This window comes from Leucopleurus acutus, assembly GCF_964270905.1.
Source record: "Leucopleurus acutus genome assembly, chromosome: 16".
Classification (NCBI taxonomy): domain Eukaryota; kingdom Metazoa; phylum Chordata; class Mammalia; order Artiodactyla; family Delphinidae; genus Leucopleurus; species Leucopleurus acutus.
Window position 1 is genome coordinate 29,804,962 of NC_139158.1, and position 24,523 is coordinate 29,829,484.

Sequence of the window (24,523 nt, forward strand, 5' to 3'; positions counted from 1 at the left end):
AGCTGCCTCCCTGCTGTGGAAAGCTCTTCTTTCTCACCCTCTTGTTCCCCTCGCCGCAGCAGGGAGAGGGGCCTCAGTAAGGAGGCCAGTCCCTTACGGTGGTCCCTTTAGGGTGGTCTGCCCTGTGTGCGGAAGCCTGACTGCTGCCCGCCTCCTTCGCTGGCACTTCCAATACGATGACAGCAGATGTAGCGACGTGGCCCCCGTTTAAGGGGACCTGACTGCAGGGCAGGCAGAGAACTAGCGGCTTTGCACGTAGGCCCTGTCCAAGCCTCCCAACAACCCCAGCAGGGAGGCTGCCGAACTTACCGAGAAAACGGAGGCTTGGGGAAGCCGAGGAATGGATGTGGGCGCACTCAGCCGGCTGGCGGCAGAACCATGACACGGACCCAGGCCTGCCCTTCTCCAGACCCACTATGATTTCCACAACACAACCCGCATTCCCCCTTCCTTCCTTGTCCCCCCTGGCTTCTTACCTGGGGTAACAGAACCAAGTCACTTATTAAGCACCTACTACTCGCCAGGCCCCTGCAGGGCTCACCTCCTACTGGGCGGGTGCCGGGGCTGTCCCATACTACAGAGGGGTTCGCTGAGCTCGGAGGGAGGGCGCGTGCCCACAGCCACTGGGCCAGAGGGGCAGAGCTGTCTGCCTCCTTCCACACCGCCTCCAGGAAGCCTTCTCCGATTACCAAGACACATGCTAACATCACCACCCCTCCTGGAACTTTGTTGCGTCAGTACTGACCCCTTAATTGCACGTGTTGTTGAACACTGACACTTCATTTACCTGGCATCATAAAGGAATGACATTTCACAAAGGTAAATATTCTATAGAATTAATTTTACTCCTTTAAGCATCATGAGCTTTTTCATGTCTCTTTTAGAAAGTGGGCTTCAATCATATCACACTTTTTTCCCCTCCTGTAACATAAAGCTGACTAAATAAGGCAGAGCTGTGGAGAGGGTCCGGCCGTCCAGAGACCTGGTGAACAGGGAGCCCCTTCGCACGTGCTGCCTACCTTCTTATTTTGGACCCGTGAAGCCTTCCTCCAAAGGCCTGAGGTCTACCGTCGCTATTCCTTTACGCCAGAGTGGGGGTGGCAGAGCCCTGTCTCCGGGGCACCTGGGGTTCCTGCCTTCCCGCAGGGCCTTCCCGGCCTGCTTTCGGCTCCCTCGCAGCTCCCTCCTCTCCACCCCTCCGCTCTCAACCACCTCCGACAAGCCCCCTCTAGGATTCCTGCCCATTATGCCTCTGCATGAAGCAAGAGGTGACAGGAGAAACAGTGAAGGGTCAGAAGTGAAGGCCTGGCTTTGGCAGCACCCGAGAGGCTGTGCCAACTTCGCTGAGCTTAGTGCTGATTTCCTTAAGTCTGAGCTAACAACTCAGATAGGGGTGCTGGGTATATGCCAGCTGTTCCTTCCCTAGAGTTCCAGGCTTTGTGCAAAACATGCAATAAATGTGTCACTGAGACAAACAAACAAAACCCAGGAAGCTCCCTAGGGCAGGAGGGAGGGGAACCGAATATCCGTGGTGCTGAACCTCTATAGGAGGCAGCCCTTAGGTATTTCACAACCAGCCTGGAAAGCTGTGTGGTCTGGGCCCCATTTTACAGATGGAAAAATCCAGGCTCAGAAGTAAGCAACCCGCTCAGGGTTCCAGTTAGTAAGTAGCAAAAGCAGAAACTGTGCAGGGGTTTAGGAGCCCAAGCTTTACTGTGTTGTCAAGTGACACACGAGTCTTACGTTTCCAAACAAGAAGCCAAACTTTTGGAGAATTACGTTGTGGAAGGGGACGTCACGGGCATAACATAAGACGGCAGCTGACCACTGACTCCACTCCACTCCAATTCATGGTCCAAAGAGTAGAAGACTGAGACACTCTTTGGGGGGGGTCGAGGGGATAATGGGGCGTGGGCATCAAAGGTGTGAGGCGCACACGGGCGGCTCACATAGCACCGAGAGGAGGCCTGGTCACTGCTGGGGCACTTCTGGAGGTGAATTATACCAATTTACACTTTTCCCTTGAAAAGGTTCCGCGAGGCCTCAGATGTGCTGTGAGCGAGGATGTGGTGAGGGCCCAGCCATCCAGACGCCCGGAGACGGGCCAGGGAGCCACGCAGCACACGCTGTCTTTTTCTTTTTGACATTTTAAACCCTTGGGTTTATTGTAAAGTTCCCGAATCACTTCACTCTTTTGTCCGTGAAAAGGGCGATTTATCATCTAGTTACTGAGTGTCAACTAAGGGGCAGGTGCTGGGGATCCAGAGGCGAATGAACAAAACAGAGCAACCTGCAATCTTCTGCAAGACAGGGGAGACCCCGGGCTGGCACTGCAGGTTCGAGGGAAAGCCAGGTGCGGGAACATTCTGGTGGCACAGAGAAGAAGGAGGCAGCACAATATGCAGAGCAGGGCAGGGCACTGGGAGGTGACGGCTCTGCTCCTCGATGCCTGGGCACATGTGGGCGCCTCCCTCAAGCTCCCTGACTCTTATTTCCTTATCGGCAAAAGCAGGATAATGATAGCAGTGACTCCCATCAGGCTGACATGGGGATTAAGAGATTTCACATGTACGACATGCTGCACACACCTGACACGGACTCACCTGACACGGACTAAGTCCTCAATCAAATACTATTCATATCAAAGTGAATCTTTCTGAACCATCTTATGACTCAGCCCAACTTAGGGGGAGTGAATGTCATCTGAAGTTTCACTGGTGGGGATCAAAAGGCACTGTTTTCAATGCACTTCCCCACCAGTCTCTGTCATTCGGATGGAAAGCTCCGAATGAGACGAGTTCTCCCCTGGTTCGGCAGGACAAGCTTTGCATACCCACAAGCGCGTCTGGCCCCTCACTCACCGTCATGCTCCTGTACTCATCTTCAAACATGTCCAAAAAGATTTCTTCTCCCTAAAAAGAAAGGAAGGAAAGAGAAGATTATGCACATTTTTTCCCCATAAACAACAAAGTATTATAAACTCCAGTTTGAGGTTTTTGGTACCATCTGTTTCTTATTAGCGAGTTCTGGTAAATCACCAGGAAGTGAAATACACACGTGAATAAGAATACACACACCCAAAAGAAAGCCCAAATATCAAATGGAACCTCAACACTTTTCTCCTTTTTTTCAAGCATGTGTAGTTAGATTTCTAGTGTCAAGGCAGTTAAGTAAAAACAACAAAAATAACTTCATATATAATTAAAATATAAAAAGGGTTAACGTTTCAAGTATTTAAGGCCATCTGCTTGCTGAGAATGGTTGGAGAAAATAAGAATCTCGGTTAAGTTGTCATGTTAAAGCTATGAGGCTCCACACCTCTGAAAGGAAGAGTATGATTAAATATGCTTAACTCTAAAATTATACGGCTTGTTCCATTTGTTTTTGAGGTGCGCCTTTGGGGTTTTGGAGTTCCTGCAGCCCAGATGACTCTGCCCCGGAGGTCCCTCCCACAACAGGGTGGCGGGGAGGAATTGGCTGTGAGACACATAGACCAGGGGCCAATCTCAGCCGTACCTCTTGGAGCCTCTCTTTGTTTCACTGCAAGACTGGGATGAGAGCCCACGTCTGTGCAATAGGAAGACAAAATGAGTTGATGCACACAAGTCATTATGACCACCCTGGATAGGCCTGCAACGGGGGAGGGCAGGGGAGACTTGGCTGAGCGTGTCAGGGCTGCTAGACCTGGCCTGTCTCCTAAGCGCCCTCCCCGCCCCCCCACCCCACACACAGTTGGGGGTGGGAAAAGCAATAGGTCCTCTATATGTTTTTCCAGTGATCAGAACCACAGGTAAACTTGGAAGTTCTTGTGTGGTGTGAGAACCATGCAATAACCACAGAAATAGCAACCCTTGAGAATATCCATAAGCTTGTGAGATACTGTACTTAGGGTGCAAACCTTTTAGGATACAAGAGAGAAAAATCTGGGTTGGGAGAAGGGAGCTGCAATTCAAATACAGTTCTCCTTTTGTCAGTGAGAAAGAAAAATCCTCTGGGAAGATGCCTACCTATATGTCTTCCTGTTTTTGCAATCCAGAAGCTCTTTGGGGGCCAGGGTGGGGGTGGGGGGCAGGGGAATAAACTAAGAGCAGTTATACCGGAAAGAGCTTCAAAGATGCCTCTGCCGAGGACTCGTATCCTCACTTCAAGGCCAAGTGTGGTTTGGGCCGGTCTAAGGGGAGACTGGGATTTCTGCCCCGGTGCGTGGGGCCCACAGTGGTACCACCCTCGTCTGGGCATGTCCGCCGTACTGCAGCTGCGTGGCGTCATCTGATCGCGGCAAGGTACACTTCCAGATTACATGACCTGGTTTTATCTCAACGAACACTGACAATGATGGGCGGTGGCTTAAAAAGCTTCTTACAAAGAAAAAGATTCCCGTTCATATGTGTATCTAGCTCACAGCTAAACTGCTGTGAGTACAAACAATGAATAACAGCGCAAGTGAATGAGAAAAGGGTGGGGCCCACGCCTTTCCTCCTCCAGGGAGGATCTCTTCATCAGCCAGAGTACAAGGGGAAACCACCACTCACTGGATCTGGAGAGATCTGATGTGGAGGCCAAAGAGTCAGAAACTAAGACTGCTTGGCATATGGATTAATCCACTGTTGCTGACAAATGATGAGCCTTCTTAAGGCTATATTATGCCTTAAGAAAAGAGGTAAACAAAACCATCACAATGCAGTATCTTAAAACGAATCATCTGGAAACTGAAGACAGATCTACAAGTTTTCCAAATACTGAAAGTTATGGTGGTCCTTTACCAGCTCTCACTACATTCATGATAAATGTTTAGAGCCTGTATGTGCACACAGGCACACTTCATTTTATTGTACTTTGCTTTACTGCTTCACAGATACTGAATTTTTTTTACAAATTGAAAGTCCATGGCAACCCTGTGTTGTCAGATGATAGTTAGCATGTTTTAGCAATAAAGTATTTTTAATTAAGGTATGTACTCTTTTTTTAGACACCATGCTATCACACACTTAGCAGACCACAGTACAGTGTAAGCATAACTTTGATTAGCGCTGGGAAACCAAAACGTTTGCGTGACTCTCTTTATTGTGACATTTGCTCTATTGTGGTGATCTGGAACCAAACCCACAGGATCTCTGAGGTCTGCCTGTACATGTATATAAATAATACACATGCATATAATTTATAAACTCATATGTAATTCAGTAATTTTATATGTATAAGCATATGTAATTCATGAACACATAAGTTCATATGTATTATTTAGTCATATGACTATCTGTATATAATTCATCATTTACATGTAAATTCATCAATAAACAAATTCATATATAATTGATAAATAAACAGTCCCATACTAGGGGTGAGTCCTCAAAAGCTGTACTGATACAAGAGCATGGACAGAAAAGTGCAGAGACCACTGCTCCGGAGAGGATGAAATTGAACATTTTTACTCAGGACCCATAGGGTGTAAGAAATAACTGAAGACACTACAGTCTGGTTTATACCACACACACACACACTGCTGTACCCCTGAGTTCCGGCAGTTTACCTTATAGAAATGCCGCACCAGGTGGACACTTTCTTCTCGGGCTCCCTGTTAAAAGAGAGGGAGGGTGTGAGGGGGCAGGTCTCATGGAGGCGAGTGAGTTGGGTAAATCACAAATTCTAAAGTCTGAGTCTATATAAGACAGACGCTGGGCTAATAATCTTAATCTATAAAGTGGTTCTTCGTAAGGGGGTGGGGGAGAAGGAGCTCAAAATAAAAATGGGCAAAGGACAGACGATTCAATGTGATGACATGGAAAGCTGTTGATACACAGTTACATGAGAGAAACAGGCTCTACAACATGGCCTTGATAACTCTGTTTTTATAAAAAGAAAAATTCACTTGTAAACGTGTGTGTGAGTGTATGTGGTATCTGGAAAGACACACACCGAAGTGTCAACTATCATTACCTTTTACCTCTCTGTAGTTTCTAAACTTTCTAAAATAAACATGGAAAATAAGAGGGAAGACAATGAAAGCTATTTAAAACAATGAATGAACATAGTAGCACGATAAACCATAAATAAATAAATGTGTATCTGTACACGTATAAAACTTTCATAATATAAAAAGAAAAAAATCCCAGAGACAAATTCAGAGCCAAATACAAGAGAACTACTAAAACTCACTAGTAAGTGGGCTTCTCGGGCCCATCTCAGTGGAAGGGTAGGTCTGCGGGAGCAAGTGGGCAGAGGGGGCGGCAGGGGTCTGGGGCCCAGCTTCCTCGCAGTGGTGCCGCGGACCGGGCTGCAGTCTGGATGCAGCAGCTTCCCTCGACCTCCTCCTGCCCTCCCCCGGGGCACGGGTGCAGGAGGAAGGGGGCCTCACCTCCAGGCAGGCCAGGTGTACGTCCTTTATGACACAGCCCGTGCTGGTCACGACTTGCTGCTTCAGGAGCAGGCAGCTCAGCTCCAGCGTCGCCAACCGGATCTTGCCATCTGCAGAGCACACCGGGGTCAGCCGCGCGTACCCCGGGCTGCATGCCCTCACAGGCAGTCTCTTGCCTTCCCGACTTGGAGGTCAGCTGACAGGTCCCCCGACATCCAGTGGCTGTACAGAGGGAGCCCCCATGTGCCAACCTCCTTCCCAATCAATTACAATTGAATGTTCTCATCAAAATCGCCTGTACCAAATGCTACCCAAAGTCCCCTTATGGGGGGAGAGGAGGCAGGAAAAATGGGTAACTACTTACTATTGAAGGCCTAGAAAGTGGCCATCTGCGGTCACTTTGCTTGTCCAGCATTCCTTCCCTTTCTTCAGGGACAAGCACCCCCAGTTTCCCTTGGAGATCCACCAGCCCTGCTCTCGGTCATGTGATTTGGGTGGAGCTGGTCCTGCTTCCCCTGTCCCAGGGGTGGCCCCTCCCCCAGGCTGGTCAGGGCCATCCAGCCCCCTGGTCACAGTGACTGGGTAGGGGGTGAGCAAGGGAGCCAGTCACAGTCAGTAAGGCGCAGTTCCACAACTTACTGGAACCACCGGGCTCAAGACCCTCTCCTTGTGCTGGGCTGCGGAGAGGACAGGGACAGCGGTGGGGCCCTGATGGCCCGAGCACTATAGTCCGCAGTGGTCACCTCACCAGCGTGTTCTACAAACTGAGCCCTGAGTCCTCCCTTCCACCAGGCTGCCCAGCGTCTCTGCTACAGCAAGTCTAGAGCCTGACAGAGACAGGTGGTGGTAGCTGCAGGCAGTCATCTGGCCAAGGCAGAAGGCCACAGAGCCCAAAGACAGGCTTGAAAACATTGTTTGAGCCCTGGATTCAGCTGTGCCTCAAGCCAGCGCCCAACAGACTTGAAGTCATGCAAGCCAACAGTCTTGTTTGTTTGTTTGTATTGTCTCAGCGAGTCTCAGTTGGGTTTCTGTCAACTGCAACCAAGTTCTGACTAACACAACCTGGTGTCCTGCTGTGAGCCAGGCATGGTCTGGGTGCTTTAGAGACGCTCCCTCAAGGAGTCTCTCTAAAACCCCACTGCAATGGGTTCTCTAAAGGCTGAGGTTTAGAAAAGTGAAGTGGCTTGTCCCAAGTCTCACCCTGGGCTGTGGTGGACTCCAGGTGCGCTGAATGCCAAAACCCACATCTGGCATCGTCCCTAGAAAGCACCCGTGACCGCCTGACTGAAGGGCATTCTGCTCTTAGCAAACTCCCCCTGAGTCTTTAATCTCATTTCTGGGGAGAGGCCTCCACGTGGAAGGAGGGGCCAGGAGAGGGGGTAGTTTCTAGGCCACATCTCCGAGGTCTTGGAAACAACAGGAACCAGGATGGACCACTGGGGAAAAACTCAAGGCAGACACACCACTGCACACCTCCCTGGCTGGTCTTTAACGCTGCGCGCACGCGTGCGTGCGTGCGTGTGTGTGTGTGTGTGTGTGTGTTAGGGCAGGGGTGGGGGTAGGGCAGCAAACAGGTGAGAAGAGGGAATCTGTTTGCCCAAAAATGAACTGGTTACATACGAGCAAAACCAGGCCTTCCTAGGCACGACACAACCCCAGGGGCCACCCGGCAGAGGCTGGTTAGTCTCAGCTCGGCCGTTCTCCCCGTCCCAGCCCCACCACCACTTCTGCACCGCGGCCCAGGCCCGGCAGTGCACCCCCTCCCCCCGCCCTCCTCCAAGCTCAGGAGTTCTCCGGAGCACAGTCTCACTCCCGCCTGCCCCTCCACGGAGATGCGGAGATGCGCTGTGGGCCAGGTCAGAAACGCCCCTCCTGCTGCCTCCAGGCAAGCGGATGGTGATTTTCCACCAAGACCCTTCTTCCTTTGCAAGTTCCTGCCAAGTTGCTGACTATTCCTCCTGCTGGTCCATATCTCCAGGGGAACAGAGGGAGCAGCAAACTCCTGAGGCCTCATCGAAGCTTCCAGATTGTCCCTCTGAGCTGCCCCAACCTCTTCTCTTCAGAAATACACCGTCCTCAGGGGGCCTGCCGATCCTCCCCACCGTGGACGCTCCTCCCCAGCACCCAGGCCATGCTCCACCTTCCCCATCACCGAGGCCCGTCCAGTTACACAGCTCCTGCCAACCGGTCTGGGGCCACCAACCTCAGGAACGTGCTCTGCCTCCCACAACTAGACCTCCCGTGGAAACTGACTCCACTGAGCGCCCCTTGGTCCTGAGCCACCCACATCTTTCTTGCCACCCAGGACACCTTCCTCCTGGCCCTCCCCCTCCCACGTGGGGCCTGGCCCAGGCTCTGGAGCTGGCTCCCCCTCTATATCACCTTCAGAGATCGGTAGTGGCCCAGAGCTCAGTCCTAGACACGCCTCTCTCCTCTCCTGTGACTTTAAAAACCATCTGTGAGGGCTTCCCTGGTGGCGCAGTGGTTGAGAGTCCGCCTGCCAATGCAGGGGACACGGGTTCGTGCCCCGGTCCGGGAAGATCCCACATGCCGCGGAGCGGCTGGGCCCGTGAGCCATGGCCACTGAGCCTGCGCATCCGGAGCCTGTGCTCCTCAACGTGAGAGGCCATAACAGTGAGAGGCCCGCATACCGCAAAAACAAACAAACAAACAAAACATCTGTGAGCCCCACAGTGTTAGTTCTGGCCTTGACCCCACACTGAGGTCTAGATTCCACAGACCCCCAGCCGTGGCTCCTGGAGTACAGGATCCACGTCTGTCCCCTACTTCCTATACCCTCGTCCCTCGCATACAGAGGCTGGCATGCAGGAGGCACTCAATAAACATTTGTTGAGTTTACTGATACCCTTTAGGCCCTGGACCCGGTTCTCCAAGCCCCTGCACTCACTCCACAGCAGTCACACTGTGCTTCTGGCCACCTCCCCCCTTGACTCTGAGGTCCTCATCTGCAGTCCCAACCCTGGACGCCTGCCCTTCTCCTGAGCCTGACTGGGGCCACCCCCTGGACTGCTCCTGATCACTCAGCCCAGCGGTTCTCTCTCCACCAAGCTGCATCTCCGTCCGGCCCTTCCCTGCGCACTCACTCACGCCCCGATGGCCTCTCTCCCTGCCTTGCAATTAGGGTTTCTCAGCCTCGGCACCATTGACATTTGGGGCCAGATAATCCTTTGCTGTGGGGGCCTGTCCTGTGCACTGTAGGATGTTTAGCAGCATCCTGGCCTCTGCTTACCAGATGCCAGTAGCAACCCCTCCCCAAGTTGTGACCACCAAAAATGTCCCTGGACATTGACAGATGTCCCCTGGGGACAAAGCTGCCCCCAGCTGAGAACCACTGTGCTAGTTCATTCCACTTGCTCTTTCTGGCCCCTAATGTGGCTGCAGGTCGGTGCTGGCCAAGACCTCAAAACTAGGCTGACACGTGCCAGACACTGGGCACATCTCGTATTATCAACCTTCCCCCTCACTCATACTCTCAGCCTAGTTCATGCTCAAATGTGGCCTTGGGCCACCCCAAGAGGAGGGCTGCAGACACAGGCAAAACTGACCAAAGCAGGGTTGAGTATGGAAGGAGAAGAAAGAGAGGGTCTGGCACAAACACCATGGGGGAAGGAAAGAGGAGGAGACCTCGAGACGAAGACACAGCTGGACGGGAGGGGTCCGGGTGGCCCAGGACACGGGGGTATGTGGCAGGGGAATGGCTGAGGTCTGCCTAGATTCCCAGCAGGGCCAGATCTAGAAGCCAGGGCTCCTGGTGCCAGTGTGGGGCCTGGTCCCCGTAACTCTACCAACCCTGGGAACCGCCTGCACGCCCGGGCACCTGGCTGGGCTGCGTTGTTCATGATCCTGATGAGTCTTTCAGCCAGTAGGTGGTTGTAGGTCGTCTTCTCGGCCGCAGTGGGCACCGGCAGCTGGATCCGCTCGAGTTTCTCAGGATCCATGCCTGAAACGGAGGGAAGGGGCCGGCTGTAGGCGCAGCTGCCATACCGAGTGCCCTCCGTGTCCTGAAAGGCCCCTTCGAGCGGGTCTTCCTCAACCTCGGCCGTCCACGGTCGTCTTTGTGATTCCTGCCATGACCAGGTGCTGCCTGTACTATGACTCACCTCAGAGTTTTCTGTAACTGGAACTTAAGTAAATATATTAAAACATATATTTTCTTTTCTTTTCTTTTTTTTTTGGCCACGCCGCTCAGCTTGAGGGACCTTAGTTCCCGACCAGAGATTGAACCCAGGCCCTCGGCAGTGAAAGCGCCGAGTCCTAACCACTGGACCGCCAGGGAATTCCTTAAAACATACATTTTCTAACACTACTTGCAAACGGGAAATCAGCATGGCTGCAATACCAACAGCAACAAGGTTTTTACGTTTCAGCCAAAGACTGTTGACTGGCTACTCACTGTGGCCCGAGGCCTGCTCTGAATTAGAAAGGGCGATCGGCAGGTATGTGAAAGGTGCTGAGGTTACACTAGCCCGACTGTGACATGCTCCTGGGCACAGTCAGAGGAGCGGGAAGGGGGTGGGAAAAGGAGAAACTCTGGCCCTGTGGGGTTTGCTGCCGTTTCGGGGCTGGTCTGCGCACCCCCCGAGGGTACCCCTGTGTGAGACCCGTCCCACAATGGGGGAAACAGACCAGACAGAAAGGAACCTACAATCGTGCCCACCAATTGCATCTCCTGCTCTTAACACCAAACTGGAGAGCTGGGCCCCCACGTGGGAAACACAGAGGCGGCAGCCCCATGCCGGGCTCACAGAAAGGCACGAGAGCGGATCTATGGGGCTACGTTTAAGGGGCAGAGGAATCACTTTTCCTCCAGGGAAATCTAACAGCATTTCAATGACCAAGATGAGACGGGGGTGGGGGTGGGGTGGGGGAGGGTGAGGGTGGGGTGGGGGGCTTGGGAAAGGAGAGAGGGCGCACTCAGAGTCTAAGTGAACCGAGCATCACTTTTCCTAAAGCAGGACCTGGGGGCTAGGGCGACAGGACGACCCCGCTGGGGTCACTTCGCCAGACCAGGTGTGAGACGGGCAGTGCTCCAAATCCCTCTCCTCTCGCTGAGCCCGGCTCTGGAAAACTAGGCTTGCAGAAAAGCTCGCAGAAACAAACATTTCACTTGCTCCACGCCTGGGGAGCTGGAAGGATTGTTTGTGCCTGAAGCACGTCTTTTCCTGTTATTCTACAAAAGGGGGGTGGTGGCACTTCTGGGAACTCTTGAAATACGGCCCCTTGAGTACTAGATGATGCTTCATTTAGAACCCTGACAAAATACTGCAGGATAGCAGCGAGGAGCTGAGTGTCTGGATTCTAAGTAACTCCCACACTCACACGTTGACGTAATAAAGCATAACAATATATCTTGCGCTACTGAATTCCTTCCAACTCCGAAGCGGAGGCTAAGTCATGCCAAGGAGATGACACGGGTGGAGGCAGCCCAAGGGCTGGAGGTAAGCAGGTCCCCCTCTCACACCGCACCGATGTGGCTTCATCCAAAAATTTGATTGTGATGAAAATTTGATTTGTGGATTCTGTATCTCGTTTTGATGCTAAATGTCTAACTCTGAAGCATTCTGGTTTATTAAATGGCAAGAAGGACATCAACTGAATCTTTCTACCATTTGCTTTTTTCCAGAAATGTCAACACCGTGTGAATCTCTCTCTACCCTTTCGTTCTTGGCCCTCTGGGAACTGTCAGCAGCAGTTTTGGGGAAAACAATGGCTCCCCGGCCTGCCCGGCACATCACCCACTTCCATGACCCCCAACCCGTCACCCCACTTCAAAGAAGACGGAGCCAGCTTTTGGCTCCCCCGGGGACGCAGCGGCAGCCGTGAGGGCCTGGGAGGCAGACTCGGAGCAGCTCTTGAATTTCCATGGCGAGTTCCCTTTTTTGTCTCTTGCCTATTATTGCCCTGACTCCCTTAGAATTTGTCAAAAATGAGGAAATCTGTGGCAAAATCTCTCAACAGGAAGAAAAATCTGCCAAGGTTATCCTGACCTTCCTCGGCTGGTAGCTCCACCCTCCGTGAAGCGGGGGAACCAGGGGGACTGAAAAACCTCAAGACATCACAGGACCAGATTCCAATGCAACCTCTTCCTTTAGTGAGGAAATTAAGGCCCAGAGATGTTAAGTCACGTCCCCAAGGTCACAGACCACGTTAGAGGCACAGTTAGAACTAGGTTGATTCCAGAGATGGACAGGATCCAGCTGGGAAGGGGGTGGCACCCCCTGTGTGGTGAGCTGACCACAGCAACAGTTTGAGAGGGGCCTGCCCTCTGGTCTGACAAAAGCAACCGCCCGCCCCGCAAGGCCTCCTCGTGCCCTTGGGCTCGTTCTCTCCCAGGGTTCTTGCTGCACTGTGGCCGGGATGGAAGGGGAAAGAGCCAGGTGCCAGGTGCTGGAAGAATTTTGTTTTGATACTTACCTCTTGGACTCTCAGCCTCCTTACATGTTCAATGGGAATAATTACAGAAACTGCCCGTCCCAGGGTTGCTGTCAGGACGCAGTAAGAAGCAGCACTCGGTCACGTTCAATAGTTACCTGTCGTTACCTTGCACTGATGGGAATTTTTACTTTGAACGTGGCTTAATGTAGTTCTATATCAGCTGTGTTATAAGAGGAAAGAAAGAATGAAAGAACAAAAGGACAGAAAGGAAAACAAGCTAACCAAAGCTAACGTCAAGCTATTCTAGAAGGCCCAAAGAAGGCATGCTGAACTGTCTGTGGGGAGTGCAGGGGACGAGCAGCTAGGTTGGATTCTGAAGGATGAGCTGCTCAGGGACGACCAGGACTTGCCAGGCCAAGGGGCAGGGCAGGGAGTATGGGAGAGCTCGGGGAGAGTGGGATCGGGGCTTTGGGTGGAAGTGATGAGGCAGAAGCTAGGGGAGGGACAGAAATGGCTTGGATGCCAGGACCCCTGGAGGGCAGCTAGCAGGTGACATGATCTGGTTGTCATGGCCAACTCTAGAGCAGCCTCCATCCCCCTGGCCACTCAAGGTGATCTCCCTGCTTCCAGCACTTTCCCAAAACAGACTCCATGTTGCAATGCATCCTATGTGCAGTAGGTTTTACCACCAGCCAAGGGGAGGCAGAGAGCAGGGTCCATTCCACACAACACATGGCAAAACTTTGTGAAGAACCCCTCTGGGCATCTCCGCTCTTTCCCCAAAGTTCCTGCTTGGCCAGGTGCCTCATTCCCTCCCCGTCTCTCTCTTTTTCCCACCACTGTCTCTAAGACATTCTTCTGGGTCCAAACAAAACAGTGGCTCACAGCTGTGAATGAACAAGGTCAGTGTGACAATATGACAATGATATGCATGTGAAAGGGAAACAGCACATGTGCAGGTGGACGGATGGACAGGCAGACAGACAGACATAGACACACACACACACACACACACACACACACACACACACACACACACACACACACACACACACACAGGTTTCCAGTCACTGAGATGCAGGTTTTGTTGCAAACCCGATCGAGTTCCTTCGCCAGCCATTTCCCTCTGACTGAAATAAACACTGTAGATAATATACTGTCCTATTTGCTTCAACCCCCTAAGTGCCGAGTGACAAATTCCAGAGAAACCCAGATGCACTTCACATGGCCCGGGAAGCCGCGCTCGCACGTCCAGATTCCAGCAGACCACACGCTTCCTCGCTCCCTCCCCACCGGGGTCAGATCCCGCTCTGCCCCAGTGAGTCAGAACGGGTCTCCCTTGTCATCACCCCCACCCTACAAGCACCGGGCTGCAGCCTGGTGGGGGCCAAACTCCCAACTAACTAATTCAAAGAATCCCAAATAGAAGGGAAGGGTGTGGCTCCGTGATGTCAGTAACCAGCTCCTAAGCTTCCCCTCTGGGTTCTAGATTCTTCCTCCTTAGTGGAAACCCCCATTCAGGACAAGGGTAGAACAGACCCAGACCAAAGCTACATAAAAAGAAGTAGACAGACAAACCTGCATAAAGAGACCACAATAGTGCCAGGTAAAAATAATAGTCAAAAATTTTTTTTCTTGGACTTCCCTGGTGGTGCAGGTTAAGAATCCTCCTGCCAATGCAGGGGACATGGGTTTGAGCCTGGTCCGGGAAGATCCCACATGCCGCGGAGCAACTAAGCCCGTGTGCCACAACTACTGAGTCTGCACTCTAGGGCCTGCGAGCCACAACTACTGAGCCCGTGTGCCACAAGAACTGAAGCCCGTGTGCCTAGAGCCCATGCTCCACAACCAGAAGCCCGCACACTGCAAGGAAGAGTGGCCCCCGCTCACCGCAACTAGAGAAAGCCTGCATGCAGCAATGAAGATCCAATGCAGCCAAAAATAAATTAATTAATTAAAAAAAATTTTTTTTCTTTCTTTTGGTCTCCTTTGCTGGAGTCACACAAGCATTGCCAGCTTTGGAAGACTATAGACCAACTATTTCGAAAGCTAACCATATGTTGGGCCAATTTCCAATGTACTTCCAGTTCTGATTATGTGTCAGTCGAGATCCAAAATGATATTTTCCCAACTCTCCACATAGCAAAAGCCTCCCTTTATCATCCTGTTACCTTTCAACCTTTCCCATACCTCTCATCCATGTTCCAGTAACTTCTCAGCAAAACAGAAAAAGCAAAAAGCCCAAGATTCCTCTTGTGTAAACAATGATAAATGGAGGGGGCAGGGTAGAAGGGTTAGTGGGTGGAGCAGGGGAACCTTTAGGAAGACAAAGCTGCAGAACTCACCCCCCTTCCCCTTCCCCTGGGCCAGGGCCCTGCAGACTTGACAAAGGAGAGAGGGCTGCATCTGCTATTACAGATAGGAACCAGCCTTCATCACGGGGCCCGACTGAATCACAGCGAGAGCCTTCCTCCAACCGGTCAACCCTTTCCACTGTGATATTCATTTCGGTGCAGCATCTAATCTATTATGATTTACTGGAAGGCCTGAGCTAACATTTGGTTTTTATTAACATTGCTTTTATGTTAAAATTGTCTTATGATGGAAAATCTATCGGAAAGAGACCATTTCATTAGGGGCCCTGCTTAGAGGGCACGGATCTGGAAAAGAGAGGCTGAAGGTTAAGTGCAGCTAACTGCCTGCTGCCTAACCAAAACAGCAACCACCCACCCACCCACCGCCGCCGCCACCACCACCACCAAATGGCCCCCCCCAAATGCAGACCTGTGCTTGCAGGCCAGACTGGAGCATAAACCAAGCGGCAGCTCCCCCTGCTAGGCAGTTTCCCGTGCGGGTACCCCAGGCACCTGGGCCTCAGGGTGCTGAACTTCAACTCTCCAGCTTCCTCTCCAAACCTGCTTCATAGCCCACACTTGCTGGTTCTGGAAATGGCACCACCAGTCACACAGTGGCAGGAGGCAGGGCCCTGGGCATCACACAGACTCCTCCCGTGGTGCCCACTCCCACCCAAATCAAGCAGAAATCTCTGCCCCCGGCCCCACTCCTGCCCTTGTCTCCCTGTCTTCATAAATGGCCACACACAGCTGCCCCAGTGTCCCTTTCACTCACCCCCCACATCCAGTCCATCAGCTCGTCCTGGCTGTAGCTCCAAAATGTATCGTAAAACTTGCCAGTTTTTCTCCATCTCCGTGGCCAATACGCCATAATTCAGTCTGCATTACCCCTGTCTGGACTACTGCAACAGCTGCCTCACAAGCCTCCCAGTTTTCTGCCTTGCAACTCACTCCCCCACCCCCATTAACTTACTTTCCATCCAGCAGCCAGAGTAATCTTCCAAAAATTTCCATCTGACCATGTCACTCTTCTACTTAAAAATTCTTTAGGTGTTTCCCACTGCACCTGGGATAAAATCTAAATTCCTTTTTGTGGCCTTCAAGGCCCTTCACGATCTGGTCCCTGCCCACCTGGTCAGCCTCACCTTGACCGGCTTTCTGCTCCTCAAACCTGTAAGGTCTTTTGCACCTCAGGGCCTTTGCACAGGCTGTTCCCTTTGCCTGGAGCACTCCTGCCTCAGATCTTTGCAGAGCCGATTCTTTCCCATTCTTCAGGCCTCAGCTCTGATGTCTGTTCCTCAGAGAAGCCTTCCCTGACCACCCAAGCTAGTGACCCCTGCACCACCACCCCTGGCTTCCTCCACAATCACAGATCACACCCGTCACGCTGCCTTCTCCTCCACCACTGTCGCCTTGCTCCCTCCGCAGCAGCCACACTCACCACCAGGAGAATCTCTGTTTGGTTCACCGCTGTGTTCTCAATATTAACCACAGTGCCTGGCATCTAAGAAGGGCTTCAGAAATATTTGTCAGAAGGGTGAATGAATAAATAAATGAAAAGCATTAGCAGGAAGTGGAAGAAGGAATTAAATTCCCTCGAATACACAGTCCCACTCTTAGGAAGAGAGGTGGGCTCCCCAGCAGGACCTCGGCAGGGTCGTCTCTCTGGCCACATCATGGACGAAGGAGCGTGGCGTGCCAGCCACCACTTCTCCACTCCCCAGCACACGGCGGGGCTCCTGGAAGGAAGCCTGCTCAGAAAGCCAGCCCCCCATAAGACGAAGTGTTCACCCACGTGCCCCCTGACCCTCTGGAGCTGGGCATCCCCACCGCCCCCAACAGCACCCTCCCTGCGGAGGCCCTGAGCACCGAGCACCGGCTGCCAGGAAGAGAGCAGCGCTGGGGAGCTGCCACTCGGCTGAGAGGCAATCAGTCAGCAAGCTTTGGCTGAGCGCTGACCGGGTGTCGGGCGCCGAGCTGAGTACTGCAGGAGGCCGTTGAGAGCGACACGGTCTCTGCCTTCAGAGGCCCAGCGGTCCAGAGTGGGAGAGAAAACACGCAGAGCAAAAGTATAAACAAGTGCCATGGGAACTTCATGGAAATTAAAAGCGTCTGCTTTTCCAAAGGTATTATTAAGAAAATGAAAAGGCCAGCCACAGACTGGGAGGAAATCTTTGCAAAACACATCTGATAAAGGACTTGTATATAGAATATAAAGAACTCTCAAAACTCAACAATAAGAAAATGGACAATCCATTAAAACACGGGCAAAGGAAATGAGAAGACGGCAGACTAAGCACTGATAAAGCTGTTCAACGTCATTAGTCGTTAGGGAAACGCAAATTAAAATCACAATACGAAACCACTATGTACCCATTAAAATGACTAAAATAAAAAAGGTGGTCGTGCCACCCACTGGTGAGGGTGTCAGAACACCAGAACCCTCGTGCACTGGCGGTGGGATGTAAAAGCACGCGTTCGCTTTGGAAGATAGTTTGACAGTTTCTTAAGAACAAACACACACACACCTATCACATGATTCAGTCATCCCATTCCTCAGCATTTGTCCAAGAAAAATGGAAATACATGCCCATACAAAGACTTATATACAAGTGTTCACGGCAGCTTTGTTTGTAATGGTCAAAAGCTGGAAACAACCCAAACGTCCGTTCACAGGTGAACGGGTAAACAAATTGTGGTACATTTACACATGGAATACTACTCAAACATAAGAAGAAAGGAACCACAGATACACATAGCAACATGGACGAATCTCAAAATAATTATGCAGATTGAAAGAAGCCATACAAAAAAAGAGTACTTATCGCATGATTTTATTTACATAAAAGTCTAGAAAGTGCAAACGAAGCTATAGTGGCAGGGAGCAGTTCAGAGTTGCCTAGGGAGAGGGGTGGGAGAAGAGAGGGACGGAGGGGTGACAAAGGGCAGGAGAAAACTTTTGGAGTGATGGATACGTACACTGACTTGACTGTGGTGATAGTTTCATGGGTGTATAAATGTGTCAAAACTTATCAAATTGTACACTTTAAATATGTGCAGCTCACTGTTTATCAATTATACCTTGATAAAACTTTCTTTTTTAAATGCTACAGCTTCCAGCCAAGAAAGGCAAACCATCTAAAACAATGGTTATGAGACACTGGACAGGACAACAGGCATCATAGGAGGGTGATCCTGAGAGAGAAGAAACTAAGGCAGTGTGCCCAGTGATTGCTCCAGGTCACCGTCTGGAAAGTTTCCAGGACTCACCACAGACTGAGAAAACCCAAACAAAGCTCACAGTCTCTCTGAGGTGAGAAGGCAGAGTCTGCAGTTCAGAGAGGCCAAGTGGCTGGAATTGATATAAGACAGTAGCAGAGACGGGGGAACTGCACAGATCGGCAAGAGGGTTCCTTCTTAGGCTCCCGCTGTGTTCTGCCCTGTGCATGCAGGTGAGGAAAGGGAAAGGCCTGCTGGGAGGAGGCAGGTGGAACAACCCCAGGAGCTCACACGGGGCTGAGAAGAGCTCACATTCCCAGCGGCCAGCGTGGAAGGACTACCTAATCATGGCTCGTCCAGTAGAGCCCTTGGAAGGGGACGGCCTCTGTACTGGGGTCAAGTGAGCCAGAGACTAAAGGGTGTTCTGGACTAGCCCCAACCAAGCTTAAAAGCAAGCGCCTAAGAAGACCCAAACGACTCCTAGTAACTTCACCTTGTCCCAGGACAAAGCCCAGAAATCTAGAAAGGAAGCAAGAATTCAGCATCCAACAACATAAAATTCATAGTAACTGTCAACCAATCAAAAAATATCTGGGGGCTTCCCAGATTCTGGGTGGCGCAGTGGTTGAGAGTCCGCCTGCCAATGCTGAGAACACAGGTTCGTGCCCTGGTCTGGGACGATCCCACATGCCGCGGAGCGGCTAGGCCCGTGAGCCATGGCCGCTGAGCCTGCGCGTCCGGAGCCTGTGCTCCGCAATGGGAGAGGCCACAACAGTGAGAGGCCTGCGTACCGCCAAAAAAATAAATAAATAAATCTGGCATGCCAAAAAAAAAAAAAAAGGGAAAATATAACAAATATAACCTAAAATCAAACCAGAAGAAAAATCAATAATAGAAATATAGCTAGAAATTACACAGATGATAGAATAGACAAAAAGAAATCAGAAGGGAAATTATAAAATATTTTAAACTGAATAAAAATTAAACCACATATATCAAAATTTACTGCAGGCAGCTAAAGCAGTGCTTAGAGGAAAATGTACAGCATTAAACTCATATTTTATAAAAGAAGAAAAGTTTAAAAATCAATGACTGGTATTGAGAGGCTATGACTGAAAAGGAATAGCATGAGGGAATTTTTTGCTTGATAGAACTACAATGTAACACCCGATTATAGCAGTGTTCACACAAATCCATAAATATGCTAAAATTAATGGAACTACACAAAAAATAAGTCAATTTTATTGTATGTTAATTTTCAAAAGTAAAATAAAATAAACTGAGTAGCATAAAAAAAGTCAATGATTTAAGCTTCCATCTTAACAAAAAGAAGAGTAAATTAAAATTGAAGTAAGCAGCTAAAGGTAAGGAATAAAGAACAGAAATCAATGAAATATAAAACAGAGAAAAAAAATCAATGAAACCAAAAGAAAGTTCTTTGAGAGGACCAATAAAATTAATATAAAATTGATAAATTTCTAGCCAAACTGATCAGGAAAAAAAAATGAAGACCTCAACTACTGATACCATGAATTAGAAAGGGGGCACTACTATAGATCCTACAGACATTAAGAGGCTAATAAAAGGGGAATTCCCTGGTAGTCCAGTGGTTAGGACTCTGTGCTTTCACTGCAGGGGGCACAGGTTCGATCCCTGGTCGGGGAACTTAGATCCCACATGCTGCACAGCACGACCGAGAAAAAAGGAAAAATGAAAAAAAAAAAAAAAAAGGAGGATAATAAAGGAATATAGTAAAAAAGTTTATGCCAATAAATTCAACAGTTTAGATGAAATGACAAATTCCTTGAAAGACACAAGCTACCAAAACTTGAACAGAAGAAACAGATAAGCTTTAATAGCCCAATATCTACTATAGAAATTGAATACTTTGAAACCTTTTCTCAAAGAAAACTCCAGGCCCAGATGGCTTCACTGGTGAATTCTACCAAATAGTAAAATAAAGGAAGAAATAATACCAGTTCTACCAAAACTCCTCCAAGAAATTCAGGAGGAGGGAATACTTTCCAATTAATTTCATAAGGTAAGCATAACTTGAGAGCAAACAAAACAAGAGAATTACAGGGAGACCACAGACTAATAACACTCAGGAACACAGATGCAAAAATCCTTAACAAAGTTTTAGCAAATCAAATCCAGCAAAGTATAAAATGTGCCTGCCACACTAGGCGGTACTAACCCAGAGTGAGTATCACCTGAAGGGATCAGAGAAAATTCCAGGAGAAGGTGAGTTCTCAGCAGACCCTTGACAGTTGAGCAGAATTTCAATAGGTGGTGATGTTACGGCAGAGAAAATGGCAGGAAAAAACAGATGGATACAAGAAGGTGGCAGATCAGCCAAGAACAGGTAGGCGTGTTGGCTCTGACTGGGGTAGCTGCCAGCCTTCCAAAGAAGCTCCCTTCTCTGGGAGCAGTTCCAGACACAGAGCTGAAACCCCTGGAGCCAGCTCTGTGCTATGTGACCCTGACTCTCACCCACCCCACCCCCAGCCATAACTGACTGTTGGAGTTAGACATATCACCAACCTGGAACAATGAGATCTCTTGCCCAACAGTTTGAAACCTGAACGGAGACAGTCTCCCTGCCTGGGATTTGATGGGCCCACAACACGATCTACCTTAAGGGAAGTCCCCAGAGCTGGTCCTGCCCTTCCCTTGGCTTTTCGGCAACTTCTTGGATCCCATGAGCTGCCCCAGGGGCCTTCCTATAAGACTCTCTCTCTTTGTTAAGTTAATGTGAGGTGGTTTCCGCGCCTTGCAACCAAAAGAATATTAAAGAGTTCAGTGAGTACGGTGACAGCCACTGCAAGTTTATCTCCATGCAAGAGTTCAATCACTGCGTAGTAAAGTTTGACTCCCTGGGCCAGAGCCAAGGGTCTATGACAGGGAAGTTGGTGGAATCAGGTCAAGTTAGAATGGTGGGTGCGATCCAGATACTCAAAATGGCAGGTACAGGAGACTGGAGTTCAAGGGAGAGAAGAAAGCACCAAAGGTTTCTGAAAAGGGGAAGGACACGGTCAACACAGTCTTACAGAGAATCACCTGGCAGTGCTGTGGAGGATGGATTATAAAATGGCCGTGTGTTCGACCCCTCGGGGAGGCTGCGATAATGGCCACCGGGATGACGTGCTCATATCTCTCTTGCTCTTGTGCCTTTGGTTCTCGCCCCCAGCACCTAACTTAGAGCCAGGCACTGAGTTGTGCTCAGTTAAATTCTGCTGATCAGATAGGCTGAAGAGGGAGAAATGACAACACCTGATGACTCAATGCTGGGATCAAAGGAGGGAAAGAGTTAAAGGTCGTGGCAGTTTCAACCTTGGCTGGCAATTTCAACTGAACCAGAAATGGCAGGAAGTGTGATGAGGTCAGGGTATATTTTGGGGGGATGAGTGTGGTGTAGACAGACTGTTTCAAAGTGTTGCTCAATCACCTAGGTAGAAGTCTCCAGCGTGCAAGGGTCAGGAGTTCAGACTGCAGGGCTGGAGTGAGGCGGGCATGGAAGGTGAGGGTCGGGGGAACGGCAGGCAATCCACGGGTGGGACCGACTCCCATCGGTCAGGCTTGGAGTTCTGTTTACTCCCACTAACTGAGGGCTCCCGTGTGCCAGTCACCAAGGCAGGAGCTGGAGGGAGTCGCAGAAGCCATGGGAGTGAACGAGATTGTGGACGGAGGATTCGGAGCTTGCTAGGCATCCTTTAGGGAAGTCTCGGGCTAGACCTACACCCTTGCACGTGAGCACGATGACTTATACAGGAGAAGAGCCATCATGGCCGGTCCTGTCTCTAGTGGGAAAAGCCTGGAAATGGACTGAGTGTCATTCAGTAAGGGGATGGCACACTAAGTGATGGCACAGACACAGGATTAAAAAGCATGAGGCAGCTCTATAGGCATGGGAAGTGACGTGTTGATACATGATGATGTGAGAAAAACAAGGCACAAAACAGACGATAAAGAATGAACCTCCGCGTTGGGCAGGGAGGGGGGAACCCACATAAATAAAATAATGTACACTTGTACTTGGGTTTGCATGGATATCTTTAAAAAGACACACAAGAAACTGTTAACGTGAACTGCCTGTGAAGAAGAGCACTGGAGGACAAATGAGAGAGGAGGCCTCTCACTATATTTCCTGTTGCCACTAATCAACTTATCATGATTAATGATTTAAGAGTAAGTACATACTTTATGTTGAGTGCTTTCTAAATGACTCCAGGCATAGGCTGTCTTAGTAAAACCCACCTCCAACTACCTCCCAATAAGCTCATGAAAAACCTACTAAAACAACACTTGATGCAAAGTCTCATCTATGCCAAGCCCAGCACTTGGCAGGGGCCAGAGGAATATTCTTGACTTCTTCAAAGAGATTCTGATGTGGTGCTTTGAGAACTTGCCCGTGTCAAGCCAGGTGGCACACACACCAGCGACTGTTCTCAGAGAGGAAGTAAATGAATGGATTCTAATCAAATCTGTCAGCTCCGCGGGAGTCTGATCCTGACCACTCGGCCTCAACAAGGGAAGCCAGAGAACCACACCTTTCTTCAGAAAGGAAACCTACGCTTCCACACAATCCACTCAGAGTCTATTTTAGCTCTGAACCCAGAACAACACATCAACTTTTATAAATAGCAAAACCAAGATTACAATTTGACTGATTTCTGTTCTGATGTTAGGAAAGAGGTAGGAAGCCTAAGTCAGTTGTAAACCAAGGGGTGGAAAGCAAAGCACAGTGCGAACAGTCATGCTGGGTTGGACGGTCAACACTTGAAACTCCCCCTCTGCCTGCCCCAGCCCCGTGCTGCCTGAGTAACCGATTCCCGCGGCTTTAGTCTGTAGAAAAGCACCTGAGAAATTCTAACGAGGTTGAAGAGAAGTCCTGTGGGAGTCTGCCAAAACCAGAAAGGAAATTCTTCAAGGAAAGCAGCTTTCCTTTTCCCTGAAGGCGGACAAGCTGAGCAGCTTACCTTTGTTATGAGACATCGCGTACAAGAGGCAGAGCACGAAGAGCGCGTGGTAATCGTCATCTGGGCTGTCTAGGGCATGGTACACCATATCCAGGAAGGGTCTGGAAAAGAGGGGCACGCATGAGCCTCGTGGCACGCACGAGCCTCACCTGCACACGGGAAGCAGCTGCCTTAGCCCTTTACAGCCCCACCGCCAGCATGCAGCACATCCGCTGTGTGCCCAGTCCAGCACCAGGCCTGGAGGACACAAAGGGGACTGAGAGGCAGGCCCCGCCCGTGCGAAGCTGTCGTCTCCAGGGTAAACCGACTAAGGAACGAACCAACCACTTAATCACTCGGCATCGTTCACCCGCTGTCCCAGACACTGGGGATAAATAATACCAAGTCTCTGGTCTTGTGGCACTTCCATGCCAGGGGGGCAGACAGAGAATGGACACGCCACATCATCACTTCAAAGAGTGGCAAGAGAATGAAGAAAACGGGGCAATGTAATAGACTCACACTAGCAGACAAGGTACCAACAAGTCTGAACAATTTTAGAATGTGGACCCTGGAGCAAGAACTGCCTGGGTTCGACTTCTGATTCTGCCTCTACTTAGCTGCAAACCCTTGGGTACATTACCTAAAGCTTTCCCCCATCTGCAAGGTAGGGATTAAACCCTTCGGGGTTACAGTGAAGATTCAAGTGAAATGAAAACAGAGAGGCATTTAACACAGGCCCAGGCACAGGGTGGAAAGTGCTCATACATGAGAGCTGCTGTTGGATTTCTATTTTGAGTATTCCAAAGGCACTTCTCCACGATCTCACTTTGGCAGGTCCTGGCCCAGTGATTTCTTGGGCTGACCTTCCCGGACTGGAAGGGATCGATAGGAAGTCTCTCGCCTGATGCTTTGTGGGTGAGATCTATAGAGTGGCTGCAAATATCACAAACCGCACACCCTAAATGCTGCCCTTCCAGGTGAAGGGCCTGGCCCGGAAAGACTCTTCAACACGAGGATAATAGAGTATGCACAGATCTGGCCTGTAGGCAGGAGGCTCTGATCCCATGACTGTCTGCGGCTGCCCCCGGATGCCAGGTTGAAGCCAAGAGAACACAGCAACTCGATGAGTGACCAAGGGCACACTTTACCCCTGGAAGGACACAAGCTACTGTCAACACTGCTGACTGGGCGGGGAAGTGGGGGGGCGAGATGGTGCAGCAGAGAAACAGGGAGACTAT

At 50.3% G+C, this 24,523-nt stretch overlaps 1 protein-coding gene across 2 annotated transcripts in view; it reads right to left on the reverse strand.

The window, feature by feature from the left end:
- CLEC16A (C-type lectin domain containing 16A) overlaps positions 1-24,523 on the reverse strand; it is a gene marked incomplete at its 3' end in the record, with an annotated part of 207,021 nt that overhangs the window by 110,463 nt on the left and 72,035 nt on the right. For both annotated transcript variants that reach the window (XM_082857533.1, XM_082857532.1), the window contains exons 12-16: positions 23,304-23,404; positions 10,194-10,316; positions 6,356-6,465; positions 5,531-5,575; positions 2,862-2,912 (exon numbers count right to left, since the gene is read on the reverse strand). In XM_082857533.1, coding sequence (XP_082713659.1) covers positions 2,862-2,912; positions 5,531-5,575; positions 6,356-6,465; positions 10,194-10,316; positions 23,304-23,404 — 430 coding nt within the window. The remainder of the gene's footprint in view (positions 1-2,861; positions 2,913-5,530; positions 5,576-6,355; positions 6,466-10,193; positions 10,317-23,303; positions 23,405-24,523) is intronic.